Source organism: Suillus clintonianus (genome assembly GCF_016758775.1).
Source record: "Suillus clintonianus strain FC179 chromosome Unknown DEU56scaffold_40, whole genome shotgun sequence".
NCBI classification, from domain to species: domain Eukaryota; kingdom Fungi; phylum Basidiomycota; class Agaricomycetes; order Boletales; family Suillaceae; genus Suillus; species Suillus clintonianus.
Genome location: NW_024539264.1, coordinates 187792 through 211024, shown reverse-complemented (window position 1 = coordinate 211024; position 23233 = coordinate 187792). Strand labels below are relative to the sequence as shown.

General features: G+C 49.2%; 7 protein-coding genes across 7 annotated transcripts; 3 read left to right on the top strand and 4 right to left on the bottom strand.

Moving 5' to 3' along the window:
• Window position 1: 1 nt before the first annotated feature.
• DEU56DRAFT_913216 (uncharacterized protein) lies at window positions 2–1658 on the top strand (the record flags this gene model as incomplete). The annotated part of the gene is made up of 6 exons (XM_041357497.1): window positions 2–56; window positions 128–513; window positions 568–663; window positions 716–805; window positions 863–1450; window positions 1503–1658. The coding sequence occupies 6 exons, from the start codon at window positions 2–4 to the stop codon at window positions 1656–1658; spliced, it is 1371 nt and encodes a 456-aa protein (XP_041207992.1).
• Window positions 1659–8645: 6987 nt separating this feature from the next.
• Window positions 8646–9755, bottom strand: DEU56DRAFT_737537 (kinase-like domain-containing protein; the record flags this gene model as incomplete). The annotated part of the gene is made up of 3 exons (XM_041348591.1): window positions 8646–9299; window positions 9350–9624; window positions 9683–9755. 3 exons carry the CDS (start codon window positions 9753–9755, stop codon window positions 8646–8648), a joined length of 1002 nt encoding a protein of 333 aa, XP_041207991.1.
• A 1974-nt stretch (window positions 9756–11729) lies between these two features.
• DEU56DRAFT_737620 (uncharacterized protein) lies at window positions 11730–12801 on the top strand (the record flags this gene model as incomplete). The annotated part of the gene is made up of 4 exons (XM_041348596.1): window positions 11730–11921; window positions 11970–12155; window positions 12214–12450; window positions 12502–12801. Coding segments are annotated over 4 exons (915 nt in total), but the record flags the coding sequence as incomplete, so codon positions are not given.
• Window positions 12802–12909: 108 nt separating this feature from the next.
• DEU56DRAFT_737515 (uncharacterized protein) lies at window positions 12910–14167 on the bottom strand (the record flags this gene model as incomplete). The annotated part of the gene is made up of 5 exons (XM_041348590.1): window positions 12910–13084; window positions 13134–13545; window positions 13604–13727; window positions 13771–13986; window positions 14033–14167. The coding sequence occupies 5 exons, from the start codon at window positions 14165–14167 to the stop codon at window positions 12910–12912; spliced, it is 1062 nt and encodes a 353-aa protein (XP_041207989.1).
• Window positions 14168–15193: 1026 nt separating this feature from the next.
• DEU56DRAFT_704305 (uncharacterized protein) lies at window positions 15194–16387 on the bottom strand (the record flags this gene model as incomplete). Its single annotated transcript, XM_041347367.1, has 2 exons — window positions 15194–15353; window positions 15483–16387. Coding segments are annotated over 2 exons (1065 nt in total), but the record flags the coding sequence as incomplete, so codon positions are not given.
• Window positions 16388–16800: 413 nt separating this feature from the next.
• On the top strand, window positions 16801–17562 carry DEU56DRAFT_756517 (uncharacterized protein; the record flags this gene model as incomplete). The annotated part of the gene is made up of 3 exons (XM_041350045.1): window positions 16801–17269; window positions 17381–17452; window positions 17507–17562. 3 exons carry the CDS (start codon window positions 16801–16803, stop codon window positions 17560–17562), a joined length of 597 nt encoding a protein of 198 aa, XP_041207987.1.
• Window positions 17563–19915: 2353 nt separating this feature from the next.
• DEU56DRAFT_913210 (uncharacterized protein) lies at window positions 19916–20937 on the bottom strand (the record flags this gene model as incomplete). Its single annotated transcript, XM_041357496.1, has 3 exons — window positions 19916–20396; window positions 20443–20864; window positions 20923–20937. 3 exons carry the CDS (start codon window positions 20935–20937, stop codon window positions 19916–19918), a joined length of 918 nt encoding a protein of 305 aa, XP_041207986.1.
• Window positions 20938–23233: the final 2296 nt, after the last annotated feature.

Here is a 23233-nt window from a genome sequence, read left to right as displayed (position 1 = left end):
CATGTTGCTTCAGACTCAACAAGCACATGTCGGATTTTGGTCTGATTACATGCTAGGTGTGTTTAGGGTCGTATTATACGTGCTTTCTATCTCCGATTAGGGTCTTGCTAAAAAGTCGTTTCTGCAGTGATTCTTGAGGGTCACACATATCGTGTCAACGCCTTCTCCTTGTCTCCGAACAACCGCTTCCTTGCAAGCGCATCATATGATAAAACTGCGCGTCTATGGAATCTCGACGCGAATCTCCCAATTGGACCACCCCTCCAGCACGAAGATACAGTGCACTCCGCGGCCCTTTCTGCTGATGGAACAGTGGTAGTCACTGGTTGCGAAAATGGAAATGTGTATACATGGGACATTCGTGCCATCCTCAAAGAAGCTGGCCTGGAAGACCTACTGTCCACCGGTACCATTAATATTGCGAGTTTCGACGCGTACACATGGGACATCTATGCCTTCCTCAAAAAAGCTGGCCTTGAAGACCTACTAGTACTTTCCACTGGTACCAATATTGTGAGTGTCAACACCTTACCCACCCTCTCTCTCGCTGACAATGTCTGCTACTAGGCACCACAAGACGGACTTGAACAGAAGGGATCTCAAGGCAATTTAGCAATAGCGCGAACCCCCCGCTCTTCGCTAAGTGACAAGTCGTTTTTGGAAGTACGCGGGGTGTTTTTGAACCTGCTCGGTGGTTACAACATTAACGTTGCAGGCTGATGCTACGCGATGTCACAACGAGTTCGGGGGTCATGTCGGTGAACTCCCACCTAGATTTTTTGACAGTACGGAAGCTGAAATTCATGTCCGTCATCGACATTTCTATTACTCAAAACTTTTTCCCTGATCTTTGTACTCTCAGCCCTCCCAAACGGGTGGTGCCCACCCTCATTCCTCTGCAAGTGCACTCCTCGCTCGCCTTTCCTCGCTCCTCCACCGCTTTCGACACGACAATGCTGAAGCGACTGAACTGCCACAACCCCCGACGCCTTCGAGGTTACATCCACAGGTGCTCCTCGCTCGCCTGTCCTCACTTATTCACCGTTCTCCACCTGAAAATGATGCAGCAAACGAACTTCAGCAACCATCCACGCCTTCGCGGTTAGATCTACATGCGCTCCTCGCTCGCCTGTCCTCACTACGTCCCCGCCCTCAACCCAACACCGAAGAAGAAACCGAAACTCATCCCACAAGACATTCGGATTCACGTTCAAATACACTCATCGATCGTCTGTCCTCACTCTTCCGCACCGGCGAAGCAACCGAACCTCAGCAACCCCCAACACCCTCGGGGTCACGTGCAGGTGCAATCATTAATAGCTTGTCCTCACTCTTCCGCTCTCCACCCAACGCCGATGAAGAAGTCGAACTCCAGCAATGGCCAAGGCAAATCACCTCCTCTCATCGCAGTCCTCATGATGTCCAAGTCGCTGCACAACGAGACAAGAAGGTATGTCTGTCTTCAATTTGTCGATTCGTGGAGTCCAATGATTTCTGTGCAGGCATTGTTTGTTGCTCGCCGACCGAAAACGGCTAGTGAAAATGCGAAACGCGTCAAGAATCCCAAACCGTGGGTTCGTGTAGTCTTCTTTCTCTGCTGCGTCTCTCCTGTTACCGATGACAGCCCTGGTACCGACGGGACTCCTCGCACCACATAGATAATTTTGTAACTACCTCATCAATAATGTACATTTTTATCACATGTTCTGTTTCAATTCATGTCTGTCGACTCTGGAGACTGATATTATGATTTCAGAGGAACATATCAGCGATTTGACCCTGCTCATTCTCGACCAATTTATAGTCAGGAACAAATTCAATTTGGACCGGAAGCCCACACTAAATAATATCTTGACGGGAGGTCATTTTAGGGTTCTTGAAGACCCAGAAGATGAGCACCGCAATCTGGCGGGTACAGCATCGGGTGACGGCACGCCGCACAGCCTGCAAAACATGCTGAAGATTTGACGATATCGAGTTAGAAAGTAGAGAGGAAGACACATCAAAGCAGAGAGGAAATGCGGCTCCCATCGAACTTTGTCACCATCATGAAGTCCCTTACATATAAGATACACACAGTGCCGGTCGCAGACCTGAGCGCTTTGTCTACACAGCAATGAAGCTGTGAAGCCAACGCGAGGGGATGATGCATGGGGGGTGCCTTAAAAACGGTTTGAACGAACGGGCGCCCAATTTACTCTTATCCCAACCAAACACCCATTGATCGTACTCACCAGCAACCATTTACCGTCTGATAACCCGGTCTTGTTCAGAGATCTCTCGCATAGATAGTGACCCATCTGCAGTACTTGAAACCCCCAGCGCCGACCATGGCTTCCTTCGCCAGCGAAACGCCAGCGACTATGCCACGTCAGACCATGCAAGGTCATACCAACTGGGTAACAGGTGTTGTCCATCTGCCCAGTGGACGACACATAATCACATGTTCAGTAGACGACTCGCTCCGACTATGGGACCTAGAGAACGGCACACAGATAGGTGATGACTGGCGAGAGGATAGCTCAGGAATAGGAATATGGTCCATGGCATTGTCTCCAAACCACAAGACAGTTGCAAGTGGAAGCAATGACGGGACAGTGAGCTTGTGGGATGTCGAGACGAGGAAGGTGATATCGAAATGGACGGGACACATCGATCTTGTGTGTGCAATGTGCTGGAGTACGGATGGTGGGCGAGTAACGAGTGGATCCTGGGATGGGACGGCACGAGTCTGGGATGTCGAGAGTGGCAAAACTATCCTGAAAATCAAAACCGGGCACAAGTGGGTGAACGCGGTGATATACTCGCCCGATAAAGAAAACATTGCGCGACGGGCGGAGACAACGAGAATGCAGTCAAAATCTGGAATGCAAAGAGGGGCAAGCTGACCACCACACTCAAACACCTCGGACCAGTTCAGAGCTTGGCCTGGACGTCGGACGGAAAGAAGCTTATTTCCGGTTCATATAACCTGATTAGGATATTCGACACAACCACTTGGCAGCAGATTGCCTTTCTTGAGGGTCACACGATTAGTGTCGACTAGTGTTGCCGCAAGTTCGGCTTAATGCCGGTTTTAGCCGTAGCTGGACTTGTAAATAACCGAGCTAACACGTGACTTCGGTTTATATAATTTACGGTCCGACTCGACTCGATAAAATGTAGATAAGTCGATTTAAGGGGTTAAAACCAGTTCAAAATATTTTTTTAAATTGAAGTTAAAAATACATTAGAAATAAATTTAGACGCTGAAACTTAAAGACTCGAAAGCCCGATTAGGAAATGAACGCGCTGTAGATTGATATCGATCGTACAGACTCACAAACGTACTCTACATCTAAATACCACACACAAATGGGTCCCCAGAACAACGTAAGTGTTCCCGTTAGCCTTTGATTAAACGCTAAAAAAGATGTTAGCAATACTATAGCCTCGCTCAAGTACGAAAGTTGAACCAGGCGAAGCGTGAGGCCGATAGGGCGGCACAAAGCCGCAAGTCAAGGGAGAGAGCTGAAAGGGTTCAACGGGAAAGAGGATCTCGGGAGCCTTGGAGATTGAAGTGGCGACGCTGGTTGGCGAGAGTGGTGGGTCGTGAGGTGCTGGAGTAGGGCGGCAATGGGGCGCGCGAGATTGGGTTGGAAGGTGCAGGGGGAGTAGGCGGGCGTTGCAGAAATCGGCGAGATCCTGTAGGATACATGTTGAAGTTGTCGTAGCGAATACTGAGGTACAGCGTGGCACTTGGGGAGGGAGAGCTCCAGGCTTTGAGTGAGGTATGGTGTGAACTGGCCTCTGAGGGTTGCGCAATAGACAACGAGAGTGTCGAACACTTGGCATTTCTCGTCGGTGATGACTGAAAGGACTATGTTGCCAGAGGATGCGTCACCTGTAGGACCGCCAAAGGTAGCGGTAGATCAGTTCAAGTATGCATATCGGGGTTCTGACTCAGAACACCGGTCATGACAACAACAACGTGCTCGGGCACGACAACAACAACGCGCTCGGGCACGACAACAACGAGACACTCGGGCACGACGACAACGATACGCTCGGGCACGGCGACAACGACGCGCTCGGGCACGACAACAACGATACGCTCGGGCACGACAACAACGATGCGCTCGGGCACGACGACAACGATACGCTCGGGCACGACAACAACAACGCGCTCGGGCACGACAACAACGATACGCTCTGGTCCACGTGTGGGGAAATGTCGTCGAAGGGTGGGGGGGCACTGGGGAGGGGTACTGCAGGAGATCCAGATATCCTAAGCCAGGGGATTGTCAGATGCGCTTTAAGGTAACAATTGAAATTGGATATACAAACACACTGCAAAAAGAACTGCAAAACGAATCATAAGGCGCGTGATGGTAAGCAAAATGTAAGAAATGCGGGGTAAAAATCTAAGTTCGAGGAGATGTCAGGTATCGTAGATGGTAACCTGGTCAATGATGTCATCGCACTCGTGCTCTGCCATGACTCTGAGAACAGCATCATATGCGCAACTGTCACCTGCTGTTTCACTAGAAACAGGTGCCAAAAGCTCGTCGGAGCCATTGTCAGATACCACCGCACCTTCCATGGCCCATTGCGATGCCGCCCAACCTTTAGTGAAATTAAGTCGCTCCTTTTTGACGGAGAACTTCACCATCTGCAGTGCCTCCATGAGGACCGGGCTGATTCGGTTGCGCCTCTTCGTATATGTTTCGCTGCTTGACGAGAACACCCGCTCACAGGGAACGGCAGACGCCTGGATTGGGAGGTAGTCCATAGCAATGGCGTAAACCGTTGGGAACATCGCCTCAGACATCTGGTCAAAACATCGCGGTCAACAATGAAATATGTAACTTAGCGGAGAACAAGGCTCTCACCTGCCAGAAGGAGAGTACATTCGTTCCCGAAGGACTAAGATTAGCGGTATTATAAGCCCCAAATTCCTGTTCAACCGTCTGGACAACATCGGGGCAAAGCGGGAGTGCATTCCTCTCAGGCATTCCATAGATACGCGAGCCTAGTGTGCGCGACTGTAGTCGTGAGATTGGGTGTGATGGAACTGGTACATCAGAGATCTTTTGTGCTCGCTTCGCATGCATCTGCAGGACATGTGAGCGCACGTCGTTGTTGTTTAAATAAATGTACCAGATCTAGAATGACTTTCTTCGCCGATTTGACTCGATTTTCTTCCCAGTGCTCTTCAGCCCACGACAGTCGGCATGTGGGATCAACAACTGTAAAATAAACCATGAGATATCGACCTTTATGAAAGTGCGAGGGACTGACACATTGCAACTGCATATGCGTTCGTGCAGGCCATCCGGTCATCATACTTCTCCGCCCAACTTAAACCAATGTTGATGAGTGGCGCACAGTGCGGGGCGCCAACAGCCAACTGCTTCCAATCCTTGAGTAACCTTTCAAAAGTCGGAATGGCACTACCCAACATGGGAGTGCTCTCGCTCGACATGGATTGCTGAGCTCGGTGTGGGGGCTGACATCACACAGTTAATTGCAACATAGATTTCGAAGATATTGATGCGTACCTCAAGAATGACTTCAAAGTCCTGTAAGAAATGCCATTCCATCGGACTCAACTTTTTCTCATGTATGGAGCGTTGATTGGCTGACTCGAAGAATAAATCAACCGCCTGGGCAACTGTTAGTCAATGACAAATGTTTAGTGAGACGAGGCCTTACCTGACGTAGAGTTCTTAGACGATTAAGCATCACGTAAACTGAGTCCCAGCGTGTTGGTTCGTCGAGCAGGAGTTCGACTTCAGGGAGCTTTATGGGCTCGCCGGCATCTCCTTGGAACCATTCCTTTTCATTACCTATCACAATCGTATCCCTGAAGTTCCTGCGTCGTTGATCTGATGCCCGAACGGAGCGCACGACATTTCTGGCACGTTCGAGAGCTTTACCGGTGATAGCGCTCACATAATCCTTCTTGTCGATGGGATGACCGCAAACATCCCATGCGTCCTTGATGCCTGAAAAGTCTGCTGTGCCATAGTCGTCGATAATATGCTTCACGCATATGTTGATTACATGCGGAAAACAGGGAATGTTGTTGTCGATCGGATCGTAATCAATCTGGCGTTCCTCGAGTAAGCGGGAGAGCTCCTTCATCGACGTTTTGTTGTTTGCTGCATTGTCCAGAGTGAAATGTCCAGGCTATATGGAGTCAGAGCGTGTCATATAAGTACAGTTAAACACTTACATCTTTTGCGACGTCAGCGCGATCGAGGAGACGGAGTAATGTGGAACCGAGAGATTTGCCAGTATGGCTTCCAGGAACGTGGTGAAAGGCAATCAAGGCTACCCTCAAGACGAGCACTGATGTCTTCTCTTCCTTTGCAATCCAGTGGGCAGTGAGCGCCATGAACGGGCGTAGTTTCTTATCCGACCAGAGGTCAGACGTGAAGGATACTTTTCCTTGCGCCCTCTGTAAGGTTATATAAGACACTTGATGGGACTCTCAACAACTAGACACTTACCGCAAGATCAGCTTTCATCACCTGGAAATATTTATGCCACGCGACGATAATCAATTCACGAAGTTTCGTGCAGTGGGGAATGTCTGTCTCCTTCACTTCCCTCCGCAGAAGACGGATCAGCTGCCTAAACTCGACGCATTCGATTATATTCATAGCCTGTGGATAATCAATTGAGAAAAACGCATAGAAAGTAAATACCACTCACCTGATCATCTGCGACGATGAACTTCACTAACTGACGGTGCATTTCATCGATGCTGAAATCTGGTAAGTAATCTTCCGGAGATAACTCGGTTCCGGGCAGCGAATCGCCAGGTCCACGGTTAGGGATGGCACCGAGCGAGTCGATATGATAAGCAGGGTCCTGGAGTCTTTCACGGATGGCCACCAAAGTCCACCCTTCACCAAGTCGCTCCCTCAGTGGCTTTACATGAATAGGCCAGCGCAGGCGCTCGGCCTCTTGTAGGTATAGGTCGGTATGGCTGTAGAAAGCATGGTTACGATGGGCAGAAGTGCCGGTTGTGTGCTTGTATGAAGTGATTGGGTGTGAACTGTCTTCCTTTTGCAACTCCCTGGACAAGGTTGTAAAAAAAAAGAACGAAAGAACGGCAGACACATGCTCACTCGCAGGGTTTACAAATCTTACGATTAGTGGCTGAATCCAACCTAAAGAAGTAACGGATATCAGCTGTGCTTTTAGCTTGCGTTCCTAGGATACCCGTGGCCAAGGGATCGGTTTGAGTGGAGTAGACGGTACTAGTAGCCGTCTGCAGTGGGCCAAGGACTGGAGGAACCCTAACTGCGGGAGCAGGCAAGTCATCCTCTTCATCACCAGACACATTACCGATCTCAATATATTCTCCGTCGTCTGCTGTACGACTGGTGCCAGCGTGAGCTGGGTTGTCGTCGCGGAACCTCAGAGGTAGCTGTCGTTGTCTATGGGGGTGCTGAAGCATAGTTGCATTCAATGCAACAGCAGCAGCGATGGGGGGGGCACCAGCAATAGCGATGGGGGCAGCAGCTACATGGGCGGCAGCGGTGGGGGCAGCAGTGGTGGGGGCAGCAGCGGTGGGGGCAGCAACAGTGGGGACAGCAGCAGTGGGGACAGGGAGAGGTGGAGCAGCAGGAGTAGACGTGGTGGTAACCTGGGACCTCTGCCCTCGTCGACGAGGAGGCATGTTCAAGTGACTGTAAGAAGATACAAAGACAGAGTCTTTATAAACCTTTGTCCTGGGGGAACAACGGAGAAACCCCAGTACTGAGTCGCCTAATAATCAGGCCAGTGTATCGCACAAGCGAAGTAATGGGTCTAAATAACATCATTAATAGTGGTACAACACAAGGAGAATAACTGAACGTATGCCCAGGGTACCAGGGTACCTACCATGAGATTTTCGCGCTCGAGTTGTCCTAGGGAACACAACATGTCAGTGGGGTTTCCCCGATGCCACCCATAGAACTTACCCGAGGAGAAGGATACCATAAAATGTGCATTCTAATGGGCACTAAATCTGGTATTTTGCTTGGTCGATCTTCTGTTAATGAATGCCTGCGGTTTGCTAGACTTATCACAGGTGGTCAAATGAGTGAAAGCTTACCTTCATTCGCCCTGATCAATTGAGTGTTGAACCTAGATCATGATACAGCGACAAGGAAATGGGGTGTTTGGGGAAAATCCCCCATGCGTCATACAGTAGGCTGGCCATGCCGCCATGGTGCTGATCGAATCCGATAAGGTGAGTCTGATCGATATCAGGACTCAGGCCTCAGGAGTAAGTCTGGAACAAGTTTGTTTCCGTCGCAGGCCAACCGATCTGCAGAAAAATAACACTTGGTTTGCAAGGAGGGCAAGGAGACGACGGGCAAGTGTGAAAATTTAGAAAGATAAGAAGCTTATTAAGAGCTGCGTGGGAGGATGATTCGAATTTCGCCTGAATTGTATTTCAAACCGCATCTGACCAGAAATGCTGTTGGCTCGTACACTATATACATATTATGTACAGATAAAGATAAGGATTCAACAGCCAGCAACTAGTATTTTGTTACGGCGTGGAGCTGAAGTAGTTGGGTGCATCGGAAAGCCGTTACGTGGGCGTAAACTTGGAAATCACTTGAGCTTAAGATCGCGAGTGGGAAAATGAAACAGATTACTCACACACGAGTCGATCTGCGAAGAGGTGTTGCATCCGGCGGACATGCCAGCGGAGGCGCTGCCTCGGCAATCCAATGTTCATTGGAGATTGGAAGGGGATGTATGATGTGATCATCAGGTTGGGAGAAATCCAGTGAGCACGTAGCTGGTGCGGACAATGTAGCTTGAAGACCGTGAAGCAATGAACGAAGATGCCCATAGTCAGGGTCCTCTGAGAATGCAAGAGAGCGCGTGTAGATGAGAATACTTGCGAACTCGACAGGAATTCCATCGCATAGAACTTCAATGGTGGTGTTGACCTTGCGCTCGAGAATAGAAGAGCTGGATAGCTTCTCATGGTCACTGGTTAACCATGGAAGGGAGCCGCGCAACAAATAGATCAACATGTAGGTAAGCGACTTGAGATCGTCACGACGGCCCGGGTCAACTCCTAAGTGATTGTTGATCGAAGCGAACGCAGGAGTGCCAGTGAGACTTCGATTCTGACGGAATGGGATATGGACTCTGGTTGCAGTGTTCCAGTATTCCTTCGCAATACCAAAATTGATGATATATGCAGTGTGCCTCAAATGGCCAAGACCCACCAAGACATTCTGCGGTTTGATATCACCGTGAACGTAATTGTGTGCATGGATGTATTCGAGACGTGTGAGCTGGGAAATGTGTTAGCCTATCTGCAACAACCCAGCATAAACCAACTGACCAGTTGGTCTCCTAGATTCACGACAGTGTGAAGGTTGAATTTTCGATTGTGCGCGAGGAAAAGATCTTGCAGTGATGGCCCAAGGAGGTCAAGAACCAACGCGTGATATGTTGCCTCTCTACCAAACCAGAGGGCGCGGGGTATCCCAACTCCACCTTCAAGTCGTTTCAAAATGGCGTATTCGCGCTGTACAGAAGATGAGTGGCTGACGATGGGTTCGAGTTTGATCGCAACTGCGTCATCTTTGATGATGTTCTGTCCATGGTATACAACAGCTGAGGGTCCATAGTATGTTGAATTTTTACAATTGTAGTCAGTGTGTGAACGACGTACCATATGAACCAGATCCCACAACATCTCCGAGTCTGAATCTACCATCAACTCGTATCGGGACCTGATGATTCATGGTATGTGGTAACTTGAGTCTTGAGCACTTGAGCCTTGAGTACAACAATCCAACAGTGAATCCAACCGCGAGCGAGAGAAAAGATGTGTGATTCAGATTTCCAAATCAGCTTGAGCTGCCTCAAGCCAGCCTCAAGCCAGCTCAAGCCGCCGTTCATAATTTTTGGCTTACAGTTGGTTCAAGTCACTTCGTCCAGCTAACGAACTGAACCAAACTCTACACAAGTGGCCTAGCTCACTAGGATAGCAAAAACATTGGCAAACCGGTGAACGCCAAGCCGGAGCGGGCCGTAGCCGAACTGCGGTTGTACTAGTGTCGACACTTTGTCCTTGTCTTCGAACAACCGCCTCCTTGCAAGTGCATCGGTATCGGATGATAAAACGGCGTGTCTATGGAATCTCGACACGAATCTCCCGATCGGACCACCCCTTCAGCATGAGGATCATTTGTGCTCCACAGCCCTTTCCGCTGATGGAACAGTGCTAGTCACTGCAGCTAGCTGGTTGCCAAAACAGAAGCGCACGCACATGAGACATTCATGCCATCCTCAAAGAAGCTGGCCTTGAAGACTTAGTACTTTCCACTGGTACCAATCACTGCGTGAAGATCCAGACTAGCGGTACTTGAAGTATGTGTGTTTAGGCAAGATAAGCTCAGGTAGCTAGACATGAAAATAGATTTGTTAGTCAGCGTTGAAGTAGCCTCGCGTACGTGTAAGGACATGACATACTTGGGGGCTGGCTCGACGACTTATGTTAATAACAATTAGCGTATATCATGTTGTCTACTCGAGATACAATTAGATGACACTAGACTATATACCTATTGCTTCAGCTTCATTCAAATATCTTCCTAATATAATAAGAGTAGATCACCCAATGTAGGGCTGAAATAATGAATATATTCATATTGATGAATACACCACGTGCTCGATAAACTATTGTGCCTGCTTCGCGTCCTGCTTCAATTCCCCCTGTGCGCCCTGTGCGCTCGTATCCCCTTCTGCCCCTGCCATCCTATTATCATCACGGAAACATGCTGAGACGCCCCCCTGCGATAGCACCTGAAGTGTGGGATAGCTGGCCAGACAGCTTGAAGAGAACGATTGCAGAAACCCCAGAAGTGTATATGGCCCCAGCTAACTCGAATATCGATCCAGCACTTCTCAGTAGCTCGAACGGTTCCTCGGCCCCAAGGCGTGCTACTCATGATGCAAATAGAGATGGTCCACATGAGCCGATGCCGTTTGCGAACCCATCTGCTGCAAATAATGGTGCACGAAGGCTTACAAATAGCAGGTGAGTGAATATATGCACTGAATATATGCAGTCAAACTCACCAATTTTTCCCTATGAAAGTGATACACGTCTACCTGAGCATCGTCGACATAGGAGAGGTGCTGCGTCCAGCTCTCGACGATCACGGGGAAGGCATCAGCGTTCATCTTCACCCAGTGACAACAATCGTGAGTGGGAGGGAAGGCATAGGGCAAGAAGTCCTGTGCATAATCGCTGGAGGAACCCATCGTCTCCATCCACCAGCCGTTCATCATCCCGAAACAACTGTCACTCTCGTCGTGCGTCGTCGCCAGCCACAAGGCACTCGACTCCAGCAAACATGGAAGATCTTGCTGCCATCCTGTGTGAGATGCGTGAAAATCAGGATGAGCACTATAAGCAAACGGATGAACGACTTGCACAGCTTGAAGGGAATGTACCTTCACACCAGACCTCCACTCGTGGCCGCATAGTCCAAAGTCGGGGGGCGTCATCGGTTGCTCGGAGGCGCAGGCGAAGAGGTGCTGGTGCTGAGGTTGATGGTGTGGAATCACGGGCAGGTGAATTCGATCATGATGCGGAAGACGTCACAGGGGCTCGTGGTAGCCTCTCTACCGCTGCCCGGGAAGCACAAGGGCACCTAAAGGTAAGCACATTCTCACTCTTCAAATACAAATGAATTCACGTACCATAGCACTTGGTTACCGCCAAGTTCCGCCGTGCATGTGATGTATCCGACGGGAAAAAATGGCCAAGTCTCGAGGTTGAACGAAAGAATGACATGACAGGCGAGGTGTACCTAACACCGAATTTTGAGGCGACCGTGAACGACGACCATAATCGAGTGATCTTCAACAAGATCGCGCATCTTGTCTGGGAGGAACTTAGAGTGAGTTGTGAGCCTTTCGACTTCACAATCCCCTCACCTTTTGAACAGAGCACGACCCTTAGCGATTCCCTGAGCAACCGCAAGGTCAAATGGAATAAGCAATCGTTGTTCACGTTTGCTAAAGACACGTACCGTGGATTCAAGGAGGAGTGGAAAGCGCAGAATGACCGCGAGAAGGCCGCAGCTAAAAACAACAACCAGCAAAAGAATCGCTGGAGTCAGCGTCGTAAAGAGGTTAGTCGATAATGTCTGCTTTTAAATAAGAACAAAAACACTTACGGACTTGAAAAAGAAAGCCGACCGGTTGACAACAGCATGTCCGAAGTACCTCGAACTTCATGGCGCGGATCCCATCAACATCATCCACGCGGATCATATGTCAGACGAGGCATCTGGACCTGAAGACGATGGTGAATCAGTCGACAAGTGGAGGATCAAGATGGGAAAGGAAAAGGGCTTTCCAGCGGATACAGACATGGACGGTATGGTGTTCATGGAAGTCGTGAAAAATCCTTGGAGATCACAGGAGGTAAGTTAATGCGCCATAGCTAAAAACAGTCTCGCTTACCTAGAATCACAGCTCGCTGACATATATCACGAACTCTTCCAGCTGTGGAAAAAATCCCTCAATACCAAGCAACGTAAACGATTCCACACGTTGCGGGTTGAAGGAACTGACCGAACGCTGCTTCGTATCCCCGATTACACGCCCTACAACTTCGGAATAGATGCGGAGTGGCTCGAAGAGAACAAGAACCACCCAGAGTATCAGGTGCAACTGAAGGAGTGGGGTGATTGGGTGGATCCACCTGGATTTGGATCCGCAAAGAACGATACAGACATTGTGGAAGGTAGCGGGCAAGATCATGAGGAAGTTTAGCTGGAGAACGTGGGACTTGCACAATAGACATACCTGTAGACATACAAGGACTCATGCACACGGATGCTGTAGATGCGTTGTTAGAATAGAAACTTGTGCGGAAAATCACTAACGTACCTTATCCAATGAAGTTGTGATCCACATTTGTGGATTTGTTGTCGTCACAACTCCTCGAGCGATCTGACAAGTGATGCAATCAAACGGCAGAACGCAGGGTGGCGAGCCTGCTTCTTGCGGTCCCCAGAACTCGTTGAGTGCAAAACACGTTACATTGAGTTCAGGACTGTAATGCGCATGAGTTCCTTTGAAAAATAACAAGATCAGGTACTCACAATTCGCTCCATGGGTCATCCTGCACAGGAGACAAAGCAAGTTCCTTCATCCACCTGAATTCAGCCTGAAGCTGTGAACCATCTGAGGTGTTCGGTTGAACATGAGAAAAAATACTAATAATCTCGCCATAGTAAAAGTCGGGGCCAACTCTTGCCTTTATTAATGAAGATCCAAAGGATTCGCGAGTACTTTTTGAAGCGGGCGTGATTCGGCGGCCATCTAAAAGCGCGAAGTCGTAAAACACCGCAAAATCGTTGAGTGGTAAGGATTGAGGAGGCGGATTCAACGCTAGAGCATAATGAATGCTGTGAGGATGTCGTGCATTGTATTGTGAATGTAACGCTGCTCGGGCGCTGTCGTTGAGTTGCTGTGGGTGCATGGATGCGGGGCCAGGCTGGACATGCAGGTAGCCTCGTAATTCTGTCTCGAGTGTAAGTAGCCAAACAACAAATGAGAGCACACGACATACCATCTAGTTCAATATCCCCTGCTGCATCTTGGACGGTTCCAAGGGCCTCCTGACCTTCACCGAGCATCCGTTTCAAAACCGACTCGATGATGGGACTTTGGGTTGTTTGAAGTGCGCCACGAGCCTGTGAAAGTTAGCTTGAGTGATTAGCATGTGAAACCGCTGACCATGGAATCAATTTGTCCTGCACGCATGAACTCCCTCATCATCGAGATTTCGACCTGCCCACCTGTCCAGTTGTTTGAGTTAGAACTTTTCAGAACCTTGTTGAGTCGCTCGGACAGGAACGCCCAGAAGTTGTATACAGGCCCATAGTCTCTGATTTGCTGGGCGAGGTGAACGGCCCAGTGAAAATTGGGTTTCATGGATCCTTCGCCATACATCTAAGGGCACACAGTTAGCCAGAGTATCAAATGAGAAATAGCTTACCCGTTTGAATTCAAGAAGATACTCTTGAAGTAGGACTTCAGCTCGGGGTAGTAGCTCAAGCTGCACGGAGCTTCCACAAAATATCTTAAGCGCAGTCGATAGACGTAGTAGGTTAGTCGGCTCGTCACGCTGCATGCGGACATTAGGTTGCTTCGGAGGTTTAGGCTCAGCGTCCTCCTTGCTTCGATTACCTCTCTTTCCCGTGTTCGCACTTCCCTGTGGAAGTTCTTGACGCGATTTCCACGCCATAAAGTCCTTGTTGAATTTTTCTTGGGCCTTGAGATGGCGCTTCCGTGCAGATTCGAAGTCTTTGTCCGACTCCTTGATGAAGGTTTGCCAAACAATCGGGATCTAAGGACAGAAATGAGTGATCGACAAAGCAAAATGATTGGGTATCCTACGATGATGGGCCATGCAGTTAGCGCTGCAAATTTGTACTCGTCGGCTGTCAGCGAGCCTCCCGCAGGTTCTCCAACACGGAGTGGCAGTTTACCAGCCCATAATGGTGCTTCGAACTATGTGAATGTTCAGTATGGTTGATACATGCCTCACCAAAGGATCCACTCACGGAGGCAAGGAACTTGTGTATCATGTCGAGTTCACGAGCTCGGGCATCGGTTGAAGCACGAAGCGCCGAGTTTTGGATCCATCGATTGTACCACTGCGTCTTAACGATCCCTGCAGAAACATTAGAGTATAACACCTGATGTGGATTTCAAATGTACCTAGAAGAAGATTGTGCATGGGGTCTATGATAGTTTGTCGTACAAGGTCAAAATATGGGAGGCGGGCGAGTTCAGTCCATCGGGCACCATGTTCTTTGAAGAACGTCGTATGTGCGTCGTCGTCCGTCAGCTTGTTATTTTCGTAACATCGTTGGCGATGTGCTTCACCATTGCGAGCTGCAAACTCTACAAGACATATTAATTAAAAAGGTCCCATGATTAATTGAGGCACATACCGTTACGAAGGGATTCGTCAGAAAATAATTTATCTTGCGAAACGTGGCATTTAGAGCACGGCGCGTTGTTATGACTGTGGTCAGCGAATCCGCTAAGTTTGCACATAGCGGGGTGATCACAGACAACGCCAAGCAGAACAACTCGTACTCTTCGTCCTGCAGATTGATTCAATACATAAACAACTAGCATACAAATGAAACTTACCTTGAGGATATGCAGGGGTATGATATATAATGCCCTCGTCATAAAGCTGGAGGAGGTCGTCAACAACGAGTCGCATGTAATTCTGAAGCTGCGATCCTGTTGGTTCCTTCGGCCCTGGAGTCATAAAGGAGACTAATAAATTTTCTGCTCGATACCTGGAATAACCATCGTTCAGATATGCACAAACGACCAAACAATAACTCACCTTAGCGCTCGCGGTAAGTTGGAAACGCACAAGGACAGAACACCTGATGAATAACTCGGTCCATAGACACTTGTCTTACGACCGAACCTGGGAAGAGAAAGGGTATGAATATTTTGATCGAGATAGAATTAAGTAAGCGCACCAGTCAAGACTCATTGTAACACCTATACGCAGTTCACCGTCGTCTTGAGGGTCCAAAAAGAAGGGTCTCGTGTCAGGGCCGTTAATAGTTTTCCATATGTCACCATCTGATATATCTTTGAGCTTGCCAGGCACCGTGGAACGGGATTTCCAGGAACTACAGCTTTCTTCATTGTCACCCCGTGTTAGAAAATCGGCAAGGAGCGACGACGGGAGTTGAATTGGTGCTGCGCAAATGGGTGGTGGACGTTGAGACTGGCGCCCTGTTAACCTTCGAAAAAGTCTGTCAGAAATAGGTTTGAAAAGACGGCTGTCGCAATCGGAACATAATGTATCAATGGGTGCATCTATAGGAAAGATCCGATGACAGCTACCACAGATCGGATAGATGGTGAAGCGATCCTGGAGATCGAAGCGATTGATGATCGTGTGTAGTGTTATGGGAAGGGGGTTAGTTGGTTGGAGTACATTGAGTGCGATGAGGATGGTGTTGAGCGTGAAAAGGATCAGCGCACATGCACGAAATGATACCCGGTGTTTGGCATGTAGGACCGCAACCAAAAGCAGGACAAGACGTCCAAACCATTCAGTATGGCTATCACAATAAAGTTGAGCCGCACTGGGTGGAGCCTCGTATTCTAAGGGTGTGGGCACTTGGAATTGACGGTGCTGAGAGTTTGCAGATGTCCGTAGCACCCTCGCTCGATGAGTGTCGTTGTCTGATTCTGAGTCTCCGTTGAGTTCCGTCGCGGTATGGAGAAGTGGATCATTATGGAGGTTGTCTCCGGCATCCGGATCATCATACAAGCCGACAGTCGTTCGAGCTACAGTTAGTGCTGCCGTGGTCCGGTCCCGAACCATGGTTCGAACCTGACCAATGGTCAGGTTCGTCCTTGGTTCGGTCCATGGTTCCAAGTTTTGGACGGACCGGACCTGAAAGAGGTCCGCGGTCCACCATCACCTGAACGGTTCGGACATAGGTTCGGACCTTCCCGAACCGTTCCGAACCCCGAACCGCAGTGTCCTCATGTTATCGGCGAGGCACACACTACTAGTAATGGTCACTTCAACTTCGACTCAGCTTCAGCTTCTGCCCCATGGTCATTGGGATCCTCAAGATTTGCGGCGACTTTGAATTCTTTCCGGAGGCTCGCATCCCGCACCCCCGGCTCTCAAATAAGTTATTTTCACAATCCTCCTTGTTTACTTTGTTAGCGGTTAAAAGGAGCAAGCACCAGGTAAGTTCACTCATCATCATGTCTGAAATTGACGCATGCGCCCTCAATACTGATGGATCTCTTAAGGATGCTAAGGACATCGTCTTTTATCATGATCCTGATGATACCGTCCCACTATCTACTCCTTCCTCTGCGCCTACTCTCACAGGTTGCAAACCAGTGACAGTTATAGCTGGTTCTCGACGATCCGTTCGCACGTCCAAGCCATCTGCTCGCCTGCGGGATACCGAGAACATTTATTCCTCGACGAGCCGAAAACGTGCTTTATCCAGCGCTAACGAAATTCAACCGGCCCGCAAGAAAGTTATACCATCTTTATTTGATGATGATAGCCTTGACGATAACGACACTGGCAACGATACTGATCCTTTGGAGCCTGGCGCTGACCAGCCCGAAGCTGAAGATGAATCCGAACCGGAGGACGATGCTGAAACTGAGGACGGCGCTGAACCCAAGGTCGCGCAAGCCACTTTGGCAAAGAGCGAACGTACTGCTGACATTCGCACCACCTTCACTCGCCATGAAACGCACTGGGTATGCAACCCTTGCAAGTACGTAGTTAGTGCTGTGTGCATTGTTTCCTACTGATATTTGGTAGGGACGCTGGTGAACCTGAGAGCAGGCACATATTTCGAGGAGGAATTTCTACACTCCGCACTCATGTTAGTCGGTATGTTCACGTCCTTTCATCTCTTGACGTTTCACACTAACACATATCTATCAGCAAAAAAAACCACTTTCAACTCTACAAGGCTCGTTGTCAAGCTGCAGGAATTGTAATGCACCCTCGCGCTATTCCAGCTGACGAGGATCAGGCGCTGTGAGTTTTAATTAACCTTTTGTATAACATGGCGCTAAATAATTGACAGTTCGAGGCAATCTACCCTTGATAGTATACTCGTCACCAAAGCGCCTACATTCACCAAGGCCGGTCTCCTAGAGTACATAATGGAGTTCATTGTGACCGAAGACGAGGCGCTACAGCTGGTCGACAAACCAGCATTCCGAAACCTACTTCGCTATGTTCGCTCTGGCCTTACTGAACGTGACATCCCTCACCGCACGAAGCTCACTGAGACCATCAAGGCACGCGCAGAAGCCATAGTCAATGTCATACGTGAGCGTCTTGCTAAAGTTGATAGCAAAGTCTCTATGACATTCGACTCCTGGACTTCGATCATCGGCGACCCGTTTTTCTCCATCACCGGTCACTATATTTGGAATCCAGATGATAAACCCCAGCAATGGGAGTTACGTCGCGAGCAGCTTAGTTTCACACATATCGAGGGCAATCACAGCGGGCAAAACATCGCTCGTATGCTTATAGACTCGATTGACACATACAACCTCCGAGAAAAGGTAAGGTCTGGCCTACTATCCTGCAGCAAGGCTAATGATTCATATAGCTTGGGTGGATGACCTCGGACAACGCGAGCAACAACGATACTGCAATGAAGGAAGTCGCTCATGAAATTGATCCAGAGGGTGTCCAGTGGATACCTGCCACGCACCGCATCAGATGCCAGGAGCACATACTGAACCTTGCCGCACGACACTTTGTAGATGCCGTTGCACCTACTCCTCAAGCTGCGCTTATGAAGAAGATCCGTCAGGCGCTCGATACAGGGAACGACAATGAGCTCGACATTTTGAATAAGGAGCTTGCAGCCATGGAAGTAAATGGTGATTGCGAGAAAGATGATGTGTTCGACACTGGTGATTCACTTGGTAAAGCCCTTGCGCTCATTGAGCAGGTAAGTACTACATTACTATTCTATACTCTTGCTGACTGGTATTGTTAGATTCGAAAATCGCCTCAAGCTCGTGCCTTCTTCAAGAAGGCCTGCAAAGAAGAGAACGTCCCCGCGCTCGAGTTATTGCAGTGGATTAGGACTCGTTGGGCTTCTCTATACAAGTGTCTTGATCGCATGCTACTCTTACGTCGGGTAAGTCTTTTTTTTAATCAGTGTTCATCAGTTTGATATTTATAATTGAACAGGCTGTGAACCGCTTCACAAACCTCGCCGACGAAAGTAAAGAAGTGCCGAATCTTCGCAACAAGTCTTACGATGATTTCAAGCTCGATCGGAACGATTGGAAACACCTCACGCTCGTTCATCAAGTCCTGAAGGAACCAGCTACTGCCCAGCAGTCATTCTCATCTGCGAAACACCCAACTGCGTCGCAAACGATCCCAACATTGGAATGCCTTGCGGACCGGTGGCAAGAGATGGCAAACGATGACCAGTACGCGCCGATCACAGATGCAATCAAGCAAGGACTCAAGAACGTCGACAAGTACTACAAGAAAACGAGTGACTCCGATGTATATTTCATTTGTCTCGGTAAGCATTAATATTATTTTCTATGTTGCATGCACGTCTAATTATATTCACAGTCCTTGACCCCAACTACAAACTTGCCTATGTCGAAGATCGATGGGACACTCGAGATGTTGCGAACGGGAGGGCTCACCTCAAGGCCGTGGTAAGTAGTATTAGTTCTGACTGCTCATCATCCTTCCTGAACTTATGTTTATAGTTTGACAAGTATTATAAACCGCCAACTCGGGCACCTGCCAAAGAACCCGCTCCGCCAACAAGACCCTTGCATGAAAATCGGTACGGTGATGCGTGGATGCGCGAGGCCATCAAAACCCGTCAAGCTGCAGACCAACGTGCTCATAATCCTCGTCAAGAACTCACGATGTATCTGTCTTCGCCGCTAGAGGAAGCTGACAACATTGTTGCCTGGTGGGGAGTAAGTATTCTCATCATGACCTGTTTATTTGCTACTTAAATTGTTCCTTAGCTTCACTCGTTGCAGTATCCTACTCTAGCACGCATTGCACGAGACTACTTGCCCATTCAAGGCAGCTCCGTCCCCTCCGAACAGGCTTTTTCGAGCGGAGGGATCACTTCTACTGTGCGACGCAATGGACTCGCAGCATCCACATTCAGCTCGCTGCAGCTATTGAAGGCAGCATACAAGAATGGCCATGTTTCCACAAAGGTTGAGGCAGAAGCAGCTGTGTTGGATGTGTAGCTACGAGTACAAGTTCTATCTACGTTTTTTTGCGCACTGTACAATATCTACGTTTTTTTTGCTCACTGTAAAAAAATTTGGGTTCGGTTCACGTTCGAACGTGAAAATAACCGGACCTGACCATTCCGAACCGTTCGTAAAGGTCCAGTTCGGGGTTCGTCGAGTCTGGTAGAACCGGACCTAGGTCCGGTTCTTGGTTTTCGCTCATCCCTCTGTGAACCTGACCGAACCGGACCACGGCAGCACTAGCTACAGTATGTTGAGCGTTTTCGTTTTGGGTTTCGGCATCCAAGTCCGCCCGTTGAATCTGGCGAGGTACTAGTGCCGGTATTGAATGGGCAACTGGGATCGGGCTGCCAAACGGAACTGGACTCGTGCGCATGACGGAGATAGGGCGAGGACGAGGAGAAGAGATGACACAAAGATAAGGAGAGCTGGGTGATGGCATGGCAGCCATAGGAGATAATGGTGCATGCGGCAAGGGGTCTGGTGGCGGCGGGGTGGCTGATAGAGGATGCTCGTGTTCCTGCGGTTCCGGATGAGTGTTGTCCACATCCATGTATGAAAATCTTGAAAACATTGGTGAGCCAAGCACAAATACAAAGAAAAACATACGAAGGAGATGATGCGCGTGAAAGAACCATGGGTTCTGGTTGAGATGGGGATGGTGGTCGAGACGGAACAGGAACCTCATGCGGAATTGTTGGCTGGGTCGCTGAAGACCGAGAACCTGACACTCCAGAATTTGCAGATCGCAGAGCAGAACCCCGAGGTTGAGGAGGAGCACCTCGAGGGGGGGCTGACCCATGCGCTCGAGAGGGGACATGGAGGCCTCCACGGTCACGTTGCAAAGAACTTGAAGCGCCTCGTCCTCGTTGCGCTATTGCAGATAAGCTGAGGTTTTGAGTGCGACGATGGTTTTCACGTTGATATGCGGGGATGTTCTGGCCGCCTTTGGTGGGAGCTGCAAATTTGCAAACATCGCAGTCGCACCATACGAGACGTCGATTCGACCTCGTCGTGTGGCCAACAGTTTGCTGTGAGCAGGATATTCATTTAGTAAAGCAAATGAGAACGAGAAGCTAGTGGACTCACCTGGTCGTCGTTCATGGTGGTGGTAGGAAGATAAGATGAGGATCAGATAAGACTTAGATGAAAAAAACGTCACGACGTGTATGCACCGTCTAGACGCTAGATACATACCTGAGCTAAATGAGACTTATTTTAACTTACAAGTATCGCACCAATGGGAAAGCGAACGAGGCCGTCTATTAAAAGCTATTAGTATTTACAAACAATCTGAATGAGACGGCGTAGTTGATGGCATCAAGTATATATGGTTCGAAGATCTGGTAGTGCGTAGTGGAGGATGAAGGCAGCTGTCCTAATGGATGTCGATGACTAAGTCATATTACTTGTAATTACGGCTTCTACCGTGACCTATTCAACTTGCGAGTAACCTACGGCTCAACGCAGTGAATATTGTGAGTGTCAACGCCTCACCCACCTTCTCTCTCGCTGACAAAGTCTGCTGCTAGGCACCAAAAGACGGACTCGAACAGAAGGCATCTCAAGACAATTCAGGAATAGAGCGAACCCCCCGCTCTTCGCTAAGTGACAAGTCATTTTTGGAGGTACGTAGGGTGTTTTTGAACCTGCTCAGTGGTTATAACATATCATTGCAGGCTGATGCTACGGGATATCACAACGAGTTCGGGGGTCATGTCGATGAACTCCCACCCAGATTTTTTGACAGCACGGAAGCCGAAGTTCATGTCCGTCATCGACATTTTCATTACTCAATTTTTTCCCCTGATCTTTGTACTCTCAGTCCTCCCAAACGGGTGGTATCCACCCTCGTTCCTCTGCAAGTGCACTCCTCGCTCGCCTTTCCTCGCTCCTCCACCGCTTTCGACACGACATTGATGAGGCGAATGAACTTCCACAACCCCCAACATCTTCGGCGTTACACTTACAGGTGCTCCTCGCTCACCTGTCCCCACTCATACACCGTTCTCCACCTGAAAATGATGCAGCAAATGAACTTCAGCAACCATCCACGCCTTTGCGGTTAGATATACATGCGCTCCTCGCTCGACTGTCCCCATTACGTCCCCGCTCTCGACCCAATACCGAAGAAGAAACCGAAACTCATCCCACAACACATTCGGGTTCACGTTCAAATGCACTCATTGGTCGTCTGTCCTCACTCTTCTGCCCTCAACCCCACATCGACGAAGAAATAGCACTCCCGCAACACCCGTGGCGTCCTCGTGTTGTTGAAGTGGCTGCAGTGCGGGACAAGCAGGCATGTCGTTCTCTAGTGTGTCAACTTCTGGTATCTGATGACATCCATGCAGGCATTATATGTTGCTCCACGGCCGGTGCCAAATCGTCCACACACTCAGCCTGCTGGTGCTACTACACCAGGTACAATACGTGCGCGATCGCGACTCCGTCGATTATTGGCTCCTCTCGTGCTTTTCCTCTGTTGTGCATCTTCTCAATACGTTGAGAATCCAACACAGCAGCAGCACATCCAATTGCACGGCCAAGTCCAGCCCCATGCGTCATCATCGCAGACACGGCCTGCTGCCGCCTCGACATCCACGATACCTACTGCTCCTCATACGCATACTACCGCGCCAGGTGCAGCAACCGCGCAGCCAAGGCCCCTTCCATTGCGGGTTCGTTTTGTTCTTTTTCTCTGTTGTGCATCTCCCCCGAATGCAGATGGACATTGACGCTGCAGCATATGGACACCTATTTCATCTGTGGATCCGGTCCTTCTGTAATAACTGTCATCTCTTTTTTCGCGTCGAGACTGCGTATTTGAATGCTACAACCTCTTCAATCTCGGGTTGGTTTCAACACTGGCATGAAGCCTCGATTCTAATTTCAACTATCGCTAGAAACCCGTACTAGTTGCAAATGCCATGCACCAGTTATTCTGTTTGCATTCATTCCTTGGGTACCCGATAGCAAGTATGTACACCATGCGTTGTACTAGATCGTTCCCTCGCCCCACTCTCCCAGTATCATTTCCTACAGACTATGTAGTTTGAACGCACTATGCCGATCTCGCGGCGATTTCCCGGCTCAGCCTCTGAGTTAATGATACGCCACAAGCGCTCAGTGCTGACTATGTTGCTGAGTCTTATTGGTTCTCCAAAGCGCTTCATCTACATAGCGATGAAGGTGTGAATCGAACACGAGGTTGACACATGGCACGCACCAAATTAAGAAAAGACGGCTTGAACGAACGAGCGCCCAACTTCCTCTTCTCCCAACTAGACATCCATTGGTCACTGGTGATTTGAGCACTGTTTTCGTCTGAACGGTGCCTCTCGTGAGTGATACTGTAGGTTCTTCTGCAGGTTAAAGCTGACCATCTGCCTACCAGTAG